Below are 11,795 nucleotides of genomic sequence, written 5' to 3'. Positions count from 1 at the left end.
AACAACGTTTTATATGAATTAACATGATGTATTTAAAATTACAATGTGTCATGACTTTTCATAATATTGTGATTCACATGATATAAGCAACCTGTCCTTATTGTGGTTGTTATTAATATATGATATTTATTTAATGGTTATTATAATATTGGAGGCTTCTTTGGCGTAATATGTTGGTGGAGATGAAAGTGTTTTCAGCTGCTATAGAAATAAATATAATAAATAAATATAAATATCTTAAAATAGAATTTATAAGAGACACAACTAATATAAATGTAAACTGAATTTAAATTAAAAAAAATGTATTCGTTGTTTATTTAATCTTTGTTTTGTTTTTGTATCGTTTTGGTTTGAAGTGTGCTTTTGCTTATAGAAGGTAAACTTTATTTTATTACATTTGGAAAGAAAAAAAAAGGAGGAGGAAGTTCCTTCACGTCATCAAGAAGAGCCGTGTCCGAGACACGTGACGTGATTGTTTGGGGTGCTGCTAACAGTAAGAGGTGTCGCAAACAGCTTTATAATTGTCTTTTGTGTGGTGAAATAGAAGAAAGTGAGTGTCTCAGCTCACCATGTGCCAGGTTAATGAAGAATACCATGACGGGCTGGAGCAGGCGCAGGTTCCCGGGTAGGTGACGAACGAGATCCGGTCTGATATCAGTGTGCGAGTCTAACTCAGTCTCGGAGTGAAGCCGATTAGTTCAACATATAAGCAGTTATATGAGAGTGAATTCATAAGTATTTATGAAAAGTCAAACGTGATGTTAAAAGAAAACTCGAGTACATTCAGTGCAAACAAGTAGTTTTCTTTATGCGACGGCGGACGTTGATGACGTAACCAGCTGTTATGAAATAAACTTGTACGGTGTAGTATTTTTAGTCCACTGCAAAAAATAAATAAAACAAAAGTAGAGCTACAACCAACGATTATTTTCTTAATCAATTGATCTGTAATCAGTCATTTTTTTGATTCATTAGTAGCTTAGTCTGAAAAGTGTTGAATGGCGCTTCCCAAATCTCAAAATAATGATGTTCTTGAGTGTCCTGTTTTGTCCATGACCCATCATTTAGTGAGTTTATTTTAATTACAGAGATTCACGATATTATCGGCACAATATTGGTCGTTAAATGTTGCAGCCTTAAACATTACCACTTAACGTGGTAGTGAAGTGGGCCAACATTTTCATTTCATAAAGGACATTCCTGTGTATGGTAATGTTACAGAATGAAGCAATGCATCGGATTATTAGTGGTGACTGATTATCTGCAGTTTTCCTTGCAATGCCCGTTTCGAATATGTACAAACAGATTAAGAATTTAAAAGGTTAAAACGGTGAAACTAATTAATATTTTATGATTTAAAAATAAAATTCTCAAAAGTCTTTGGTAGTTAGCTGTAGACAAATGGACTTCCTTTGAAAGTCAATCCAAAATTAAAACAAAAATCAATCAAGTGTAGTGCTCAGGTCATGAAAAATGACAACAGACCCAACACTGAAAAGACTAGGATTTAATGTAACAGTATTTAAAACCTTCATTGTTACTGCTTTTGTGTAGCCACTGTATAACCTATAATAGCAGCATTGGCAGTCTAGGTAAAAGGTAATAAATATTAAATAATATATAGATATATAATGTACAAATAATAATAAAATAATGAACATTGAACTTCAGAATATTTACAAATGAATGTCTCTTCTTTCTCCGTTTGTCAGTGTTTCTAAGAAATGTGTCAAATGCAAAGAGGCAAGTGCAGCTGTGGTCATCAGGGCAGGAGATGCATACTGCAGGTAAAGCATCCAGCACTCACACTGTTCCTCTTCTATCTACTAACAACTTCCACCATGTCATAGTTACACACCAAAAGAGTGTGAAGTTCTATGTGTAATACTTTTTTCTTATTTTTAGGGGCTGTTTCAAAGAATATTTCATTCACAAGTTCAGAGCCATGCTGGGCAAAAACAGGATCATTTTCCCTGGAGAGAAGGTAAACCTCCTCTGATCTCTCTGCACAACAATCCAAGACATCGTTTGACACAGTAGGCATGAGGGTTCTTTTGGGTATGTCAAGTTTACTAGGCGAGTTGCATTTGAAGTTGTCTTGAGGGTCTAATGAGTTTCTGATATCCTTTTTATTTTATTAGGTTAAATAGGTTAAATTTAATAGAAACCAGTGTACTGTACAGTAGTGAAATACATTCATTCTAAGAGCCTGCATTTGGTCCCTGGAGATTTGTTTTGGGGATAAAAAAGAAAGGAAAAAAATATGAAATCACGGAGTGAAGAAGACCTTTGCAACCAAAAGCTCCTCAGCTATCAATACATAATCTGTGAAAAATTGGGGAAAAATCTGTTGCCCCACCTTCAACAGGAATGTCTTACTGAGCACCTCACACAGCTGTCACTCTGTCAGCTGTTTTAGCTGATCCATGTTTGCTTTCTTTATTCTTTGACTCCGTATCTATGCTGACACAACACCAGTGAAGTTCACGTACTTCTCTTAATATGTCACACACATCCTCACTAATTAAAACTGTGCTCCGTAACTCTAAGTGTGTTTTCTGCTTGTAGGTGCTGTTGGCTGTGTCTGGAGGTCCTTCGTCCTGTTCAATGCTGAGTCAAGTCCAAGAGGTTTACCTGTTTGTCTCATTGTTTTTGTGTGTAGTGAACGCTTATATTGGACTCCATAGTACTGAGGTAGATTTTGGTGACCATAGAAACCACAATAAGTCCATGTTTGGGGATGTAGGTGCTGCATACTGAATGAAGGCTGTGTCTGTGTAGTTGCCAGTAAATGTAAATCAGCTTTTATGTATGTGCTGTATATAGAATACCACTCTCTCTGCTTTGACTGTGGTATGAAGTCGTATCAGTTCACTTTCTTTGTACCATGGGGAGTGTGTAGTTTCCTTGTAGAAAGCACTGTTTAAAGGCTGGTCCGTGTAATTAATCTGCTTAATTGTGTGTGATGTGTATAGAGAGAGTCTGTCAAAAGTCACCTTCAAGTTTCTTTATTTGCAACAAAGGCCTTAATGGCGACATAGTGGAGAACATATGCACACTGGTGTATAGATTTTATTCGGTGAGCTGGCAGTCATGATTTCACTGAGACCACACCTACCTCTTCATGGAGGTTAGAGATGAAGGGGGCGCACAGTCAGTGCGTACTACTTGTCAGCACCTCATACAACCACACTTCACAAGAATTACACCATCCCCTTAACTAATGTCAGCAAATGAGCACTGTCGTCCTAGTCTAATGATTGACATAGATAACTTTGTATATATACAGAGAAAAAAAACAAGAAATACTGTATTTACAAAATGGTTTTATAAGACGACTGCATCCATACTGTGGATACTGTTTAAAGTATAAAGTCTTAAAGTCTCTTTATGATGAATTCAAGTGAAAACATGTTTCTTCTTCACAGGGTTTGAGTCAGAATGCTCACAAGAAGTTGAGGTTCCTACCTGGCATTGTCTTCATTGACGGTAAATAAAATGGAGAGCTCACTCTGTAGCTAACTGTGATCATTCACACGAGTCCGCCAAACGTTTCATACCGAGTGTGTGGTTGGTTGCAGAGAGCGGTGTTTTGGGTCAGTCTTTGGAGGAGAGACAAAAGACTGTGTCGGAGCTGCAGGCCGTGTTCAGAGCTACTGGTTTCCCCTTTCACATGGTGCCTCTGGAACAGGTACAGTCACACCACATCCATCCATCCATCCATCCATCCATCCATCTTCTACCGCTTTATCCAATCTCAGCTGACATAAGGCGATGGGCGGGGTCACACCCTGACATAGACAAACAACCACCCACTCACAATCACACCTACGGTCAGTTTAGAGTGACCAGTTTACCTAATCCCCATATTGCATGTTTTTTGGACTGTGATCAGCTGAGATTGGCACATGGACGTTACAGTGCTAGAGTACTCTGTCCATTTCAGGGCCTTTATGCGAGTTTGAGTGCACTGCCCTGTGATTGACACTCTCTCAACTGTCCAGTGATTGGCTGTAGAGGCTTTTACCTCCCTCTCATTTGACCATTTGATTAACCTTATGCTGAAACACTGTTAACAAATCCTGTCTATTATAACCTTAGAGTCACAGGGACAATTTGATGCTGTCTGACCTGTAATGCATCAGTAACATGGGGTTCGGTCCGATACTGGTCAAAAACACTGGATCGATACAATCCAAAAATCCTATATATCGCATGTTTCACTGTGGACAAAAATCAGCAATAGCATTTTAGCTGAGTCATGAACCTCTGTTTTTTTTCTCAGGTTTTGGAAGTTCCCAGTTCAGTCGTGGTGACAGCTCCTTCACCCTCTGACCAACCAGCCAGTGCCTACAAAGCAGCTGTGGATCGCTTCATTCAGCGCGACAGCAGCTGTCCGACATCACAGGAGCAGAAGGAGAGGTCGCTGCCGGTGGTGCAGGAGGCCCATACGCGGCTCCTGCAGCAGCTGGTTGGCTCGGCTAAGACGCTGACAGCCAAACAAGACCTCCTAAACACATTAAAGTAAGACCCACACTCACCCAATTCTTTTCTCAAAAAGGGGAGCCATGCTTTCAGGAAGAGTGGATGGTCCTTTGTGACATTATACAACTAGAGATGCACTGAAATTCAGCCACTGAAAAATGTTGGCCAAAAATGGCCAAAAAAGCACACGCCTGTCTATTCCTGCTTAGAGTCTGTCCAATAAAACGGTTCCAATCAGACGTGAGTACACAGTGGAACAGCAACTATTTAATGCTGGAAAGTCTCTTTGTGCAAAAGTGAAACTTGGCTGCATACAGCACAGATTATGAACTCCCCGCGACATTCACTTCACACCAGAGAACATTCTCTCTCTCTGAGCAGTTAACTAACGAGACCTCATTCCCTCATTTGCATCACTTACGTGTCTTCTACACAAAGGATTCTGCTGGATTCTGCTTGGTGTGAGAGCATTGATACAGTACAGTGGCGATGGCCGGTTACACCATGTGTTGCTGTGTTTGTGAGATGTTGTCAGTGTTGTGTTACATGTTCTGTGAAATCCACATTTTTTAATCACATTCCATTTAAATAGCCACATATCACAGAATCCTCTTTTCTGTGTTTGTGTTCAGGTATTTCTTTATGCCCAAATCAAAAATGCTCGTAAAAACAGGCTGAAGGAGACTCAAACGCACACACACACTTAAAGTGCGTGCTCTGTTCACAGGCAGCATCTGCTGGTGCACACAGCTCGCACTGAGGGCTACAGTAAAGTCATGCTGGGAGACAACTGCACCAGACTGGCAGTGAAACTGCTCACTAGCATATCAGTGGGCAGAGGAGCACAGCTGGCTCAGGACACGGTGTGTATGTGCGGGTGTCTGTATAGACTGTAGCATCCCATTTTACAGTCATTTCTTTACAGGTGATCACATCATAGATAACAATGTCTGTGTGTGTGTGTGTGTGTTCAATAGGGTTTCTCAGACACCAGGTATGGTGACATCATATTAGTGAGACCAATGAGGGAATACTCAGCCAAAGAAATAGCTTTCTACAATCACATGTTCAGCGTGGCTTCTGTCTTCGTACCAAGCCTGGACACTAAGGTAAGATTAACATGTGGTTTTAAGGCTCATGTTAATAAATGAGTGTTTACATCGCATGCTCGAGACTCCCCTGGTTCCCAGAGAAGATCTGCTGGTGGTAATATTGACATAGTCCGCGATCAGACATGACATTGACTCTTTTGACAGTAGTTTTAGTGTCTAGGCTGAATCTGAATACATGAACACCTTTTAGTAGCTACTGTATATGTGGAGTCTACAGCTTCAGGAGAACCCTGTGTAGGTTGTAATTAAAACAGGTGAAGAGCAGATTCACACACACACACACACACATAGTCATTAAAGTGAGCCACGTTTAACTGCTGTGTGAGCTGTAATGTCAGTGAACAGTGGATACCCATAGACCCCAATAATCAGTTTTGAATTTCACAAACAATTCTGGAGAGAGTCTGCAACATTCAGATGAGGGGCGGAGTCTGGTTGAGGACTCTCCCACTCACTTTTAGGGCTGCAACAATGAATCTGTGGAAATGGTCGGAAACGAAACGCAATAAAAGTGTCGTCAGTGGACACTCGTATAAAAAGTGACAGATGTGGCGTCACATGTGTCTCCGTCCCTTTAGAGCACAGAGAAAGCCAGTATCCAGCGTCTGACGGAGAGCTTCGTGACTAAACTGCAGACAGAATTTCCTTCCACTGTCAGCACCATCTACAGGTGAGTGGGAATCTACATGCATTGTATTTGATAACAGGAATGCTGTAGCTAGTGCTGCTGCTCCTCACTTGTCTTTGGATTGGTCTGACCACAATTTCATCACCTCTAAGATGGGAAAGGACGTTGGTTTTTCAGGGAAATGTCGGTCCTCTGTCATGACTCATTTAGTTAGGGAGGGTATTCTACGGCTTTATTAAAAACATTCCCATCCTCAGAGATCAAATTCCATTCTGTCATCCGCACGCCCGCTCTGTACCGGCAAAGTGTCCAGCTTTGTTTAGCTTTCTCTCAAAGAATGTCTGAAAGGTGGAAGCAGACGTCCACGATTATTGACACACACACACAGAGCTGTTTTTATTAATAATGACGTTGCTTTGCCTTTTATTTTGTGAAACCCTAATATTTGAATGCCCCCTGTTTGTTGTTCTTGTAAATAAGTGAATCAGTCCATGTAAAGTCATTGTCATTTACTTAAATCAAAACAGACAAACATGTATATTCTGTAACCAAAAGGTTTCAGTCATTTTGGGCACAGTGGGTTGCTCACGTCTGGCTGCAGTTACATTATAAAGAAATAATATAATATAATATAATGTAACGTGGTCACTGAAAACAGTTCATGGCTGTTGTGTTGCCTGTTTCATGATCATATGTGTATATTACATTATTCATACAACTCCTTTAGATAATGAAAAAAAAAAAGAGCAAGTCTGAATTCAGTCAGCCTCGATGAGATAAAGCTGAGCTGTGTGAGTGCACTGACTTCAGGCTTAGTTGCGAGATGTTGCTAGTTTGATGGAATCGCTCCTGGACTTTAAAAAAACCTTCAAACTGTACAGACCAGGACAGCCAGACCAGTTCTGCTATAGACAGGTGTCACAGAATTGTCTTTTCTGCCAGGAACAGTTTCCCACTCAATATTAAACAGATCAAGAATAGAGTCAAGACATCACTAAAACAAAAACTACTTTATATAACGTTGTTATTGTTTTTGTGATTTAACTCCATTACTAGTTCTTTTGTTTTATCTATTTGTTTCCCTTGTCATCATAATATTTATTATTATGTAGGGTTTCTTTGTTTGGTTTAAATACAAAGAAGGTCATTCACATCACATGTATGTCGTCATGCTATAGGACAGTAGCTAATGGGAATCCTAATGAATAAACAAGTAAATGTGTGACATGAATTCTACTGTATATGCCACATATCATCCAGCATTGACGGTGTATGGTCATGACTCTTGTGCAAGGATAACTCCATGAATCGATTACTAAAGGAGAGGCTTTTTCATCATTAAAACAAACTTTCTGATTTTTCAGCTTCTTAAATGTGAATTCTGGTTCAGAGATAATTAAAACTGACATTAAGAACATCATCATTCCACTGACTTTATGGACCAAACAAATACTCGATTCATTGAGAAATTAATCAGCAGATGAATGGATTATGAAAATAATGGTTCGTCGTGACAGTTGAGCTGTGTGTTGTGTAGGACCAGCGAGAAGCTGCAGACGTCGTGTAGGAGCTCCTCCACAGCTGAGCCCTCTGACCGCTGCCTGCTCTGTGTGTGTGCCATGGACACTGCTGTTGGTGAGTGCTCTTTTGGAATTTCTCTTTCTCTTGTAACCTCTGAGGAATTTTGTCATGCTCATGTAAAATGCTAATCGCTATAGAACTTCTAGAAGCGGATCTGTTGACCCTTGAACTAAACATGTTGTATTACTTTATTTAAAGCACCACTCACAACTGTACTTAAATCTTCAGGTAGTGATTTCATGTAATGTCAATAACTTTCACATCATTGATGGTTTTTATCCATCACTGAAAACAATGGATTCTCACAAACACTTCTCATGCCTGTTTGTGAAATGTCTTCATTTGGAAAAGAGCGAGGGAGAAGGTGTAGTGTCGACGTGGTTGGCTTTAATCTACATGAAGAATCTTTCTAACCTTCTTTTCTTTGCTTTAATCCTGTCTTTCAGAGGATGCTTCAGCCTTTCAAGCCACACTGACCTCAGTGCAGCTCTCCCAGGTTAAGGTTCCTGGGTCCTGCAGTACGAAGGTCCCGGGACTAAACCAAGGTGCCATGTACATCTCATCTTTAAGATTCACTTATGCTTTGTTTACATATGGAATATCAGTCCACATTAGGGATGTCCCGATACGACTTTTTCACTTCCGATACGATACCGATATTGCCGCCTTGAGCATTGGCCGATACCGTTATCGATCCGATACGATATCAGCACGAATCATACATACTTTAATGACTTATTTTGTAGGGTGGAATGTTAGAATAGGCTTGATCATTATATTACATTATATTAGAATAGGCTTGATCAAGTGATATTACTTAAACAGAGAACAATAGTCAGTAACAGTAGGTAAAAAACTTCTTCCTGAAGAACATGGAAACGATCAATGCGTTCATCTGTGACGTAGAAACCTGAAAAAAGTGTGTTTTTTTGGAATTAGTGATAAACGTGAATGAACTAAATGTCAGGGTCACAGCGACTGCTCTCATATTAATACTGATGCTTAAAGAAAGTGGCTGTGCATTGATAGTCCGTCCTGTCTGGTGTCACATGTATGTTTTTAGACATGAATTATCCATGTGAGTGTGTAAATCAATCTTTAAATGTGTCAGTGTCACACGTCATCATCCAGTTACACACACATTACACACCGGCGTTCACCACGTTCCACAAGCTCCTTCACTCACCCTGAACATGCTCTCAGCTGCACTCAGAGATGCACATCGTCTTTGTCGTATTTATCTGATGATCTGTTTCCTGTGTTTTTCTTAAAGCTCCAGTGGAGCTTCAGGCACCTGCACCCTCTGGACAGTGTTGCTCCTCAGGAGGAGGAGGAGGAGAGGATTGTGGGAGAGCCGAGCGTGGTGGAAGCTGCTGTTCTTCCACAGAGTAAGTGCTGTTCTCAGACTGACACCTGTGGTAATCAGAGACTCACACTGACTCCTCCCCCTCTGTGCGCAGCGGTCGCCGCACGTGACGTTGCTCTCTTGTGTGGACTCGTCTTTGCTTTCCAAAGCAGCGGGAAAACTTAATGCTGTCATCTGTTTCATGTCATCAGATGAGTAACATCATCTCCATCACTGGCTTTTTTGTTACAGGAAACCAGAGGCGATTGATCTGAAGAGTCTCCTCTGTTACAGCTGTCAGCTGACCATCAAAGATATGGTGAGTAAAGAAACTTACCTTACATTAAAGATGTTTGAGTTATGTTAAAGTTAGAAAGATTATATTATCTGTGCTATATGCTATTTTTAGTCTTCTGTTACCTGTGATCACATTTAACCGTGTGTATACGCTGCTCCATGAACAATTACTGGACAGTTATCTTGAGTCTTGCATAAAGCTCATTGTCAATGTTTCCTTTGGCAGTCATCAGTGGAGTGTCTTCCTCAGTACATCCTGTCAGAGGCGAAGAGGAGGCAGAGGAGGTGAGGACAACATTGGGATTATATTCAGCGGTGCACCTGTACTCTAACTGAAGCATACAACAGTATGTGCCACATTCTACTAAACGCTGGACATGAGTCGCCATATTTTAGCGAGACACAACTTTGACTGTTCACACCTGCTCCAACACGACTGCCTTTGTCTGTGTCTTACCTGTGAAACGCTGTGAAACTTTATCTTTCCTAAAGATGAGCAAATGAACGCCAGTACTTTCTAACATCTGTACAATGTGTGAAGACAAGAAATGCTGAATGTTTTACGGGATCTTTAATTATAGAAAACAATCAGATAGAACAAACCTCAAGAGAGAGAGAGAGGCATAAATCTCACAGTAATGTTGTGTTCCAGGTCCCAGATGAGAGAGGATATCAGTGAGTTCCTGCTCTGTGATGGTGACGGAGATGATTCGTAGGAGGAGAGAATGTTCACCTTCAGCTGTGCACCATAAAACAATCCAACAAAAATAAACACGATTCAGCTAAAGTCAAGGTTTAAAGGTCTAAAGGTCATTTTGCCTTCATCTCTGCTCCGTCTTTACATTCAGCACCTCCACGGAGCAATAGAAACCCTGTACCACATGAGGAGGATTACCACTAACACTGACTTTCATTCATTGATTGATTGTTGTTTTTGGAGTAGTGTCACTGCTTTGACTGAAAACTTCAGTGTAACGAATGTCTCCCCTCGCACGACACTGCACATCAATACATGGAACGTTGTCTTTCATTCAGCTGCTTTTAATGCAGGTAACGTCTCTTCAGTAACAACACGGTGCCCACGAGCCACGATTTGGTCACCCTCCATGTTATTCTCCACCCTTCTGGTAACTCTCGGTCTCAAAAAGGTTGGTGACGCCCGCTTCAGTAACTGTGTGCAGAACACCCTATAGCACCTCCTACTGGCCTATGCTGCTATAACACGAATGTCGCTATAAGAATATTAATCAGTCGTTTCACAAATAATTATTTATTTTTAACTAAACACCGAGGTGAGGGAATTGTAAAACTGCTGCTGCTGCTTGAGTCCAGGCTCAGGGTTGTGGTCGTTGTCTCGGCCTCTGAAGAGTAATCCTGCGAATCACAGATTCTAACCACTTAGTTATTCACTTTGAATAAACTACAAATTATAATTGAACACAAGCTAATTTGCGAACTCTACACTCAACTGACATCATCTATGATCAATATCTGTGATGTGACACAGCTGTACTGTACATGAATGTTCATGGCAGCACATATTCAGTCCTCTCATCACTTTCTTTTTATCCACGACTCTCTGCTGATTTATATTCTTATACTACTGTGTCACCTCCACAGCTCCAGCTAAAGCTGATAAATGACGCGCTAGTGGGAAACCAGCATCATTTGCTAAATCCCGAGGGCTTTAAATCACCAACAATCTTCTTTAAAAAGAACATTTCAGCTTTTACTTCCAGGCCTTTACGTCTGGATCTGATTCACAACACAGAAGATGGCACCTTTTGTTTGTGACTGACAGGTATGTTGTGTTGCCCAGGTGTGTCCTACAGCATTACATTGTTTATTCAAACAATAAATTACACTGAATGTCTATGTGGAAGTGTGCAGGCACACGTCAACATAGCACAACATTAATACTTGTAATCAGGGGAGTATTTACTGCTGGTCTATTGGCACAGGGTTAGCATTATACGTCACTATAACCTTTACTGACATCATGTGCTAATGATTAGTGAAATGGTTCCTTCAGACCTGCATTGGCAGGAAGTGGCATTCCACTTGAAATGGTTACATCGAAGTCAAAGTCAAAGCGAACCTGAAATTCTTCTTACATTTTTTTTTACATTTTGTAAAACTTATCGTTCAACACTTCAGCAGGGGTGTCAAACATATGGCCCAGGGGCCAGAACCGGCCCGCCAGAGGGTCCAATCCGGCCCACAGGATGAATTTGTTAAAATTTCACACTACGATTACAATCTAAACGTAATATCAAATACAATGTTCTTCTCTTCCAGATACCTGTGACTAAATGTTTGTGCCTTTATAGATCCTGATGTGATGTGT

General features: G+C 40.6%; 1 protein-coding gene across 1 annotated transcript; it reads left to right on the top strand.

Annotated features, from left to right (window-relative positions):
- Window positions 1–445: 445 nt before the first annotated feature.
- ctu2 (cytosolic thiouridylase subunit 2 homolog (S. pombe)) lies at window positions 446–10,240 on the top strand. The gene is made up of 16 exons (XM_044046533.1): window positions 446–625; window positions 1,713–1,787; window positions 1,906–1,984; window positions 2,569–2,628; window positions 3,429–3,489; window positions 3,582–3,691; window positions 4,286–4,524; window positions 5,213–5,348; window positions 5,463–5,594; window positions 6,176–6,267; window positions 7,763–7,860; window positions 8,253–8,351; window positions 9,080–9,194; window positions 9,404–9,470; window positions 9,675–9,733; window positions 10,101–10,240. Exons 1-16 carry the CDS (start codon window positions 570–572, stop codon window positions 10,162–10,164), a joined length of 1,542 nt encoding a protein of 513 aa, XP_043902468.1. The 5' UTR covers window positions 446–569; the 3' UTR covers window positions 10,165–10,240.
- Window positions 10,241–11,795: the final 1,555 nt, after the last annotated feature.

This window comes from Solea senegalensis, linkage group LG15 (assembly GCF_019176455.1).
Source record: "Solea senegalensis isolate Sse05_10M linkage group LG15, IFAPA_SoseM_1, whole genome shotgun sequence".
Lineage (NCBI taxonomy): Eukaryota > Metazoa > Chordata > Actinopteri > Pleuronectiformes > Soleidae > Solea > Solea senegalensis.
This window is presented reverse-complemented; position numbering and strand designations above follow the sequence as displayed.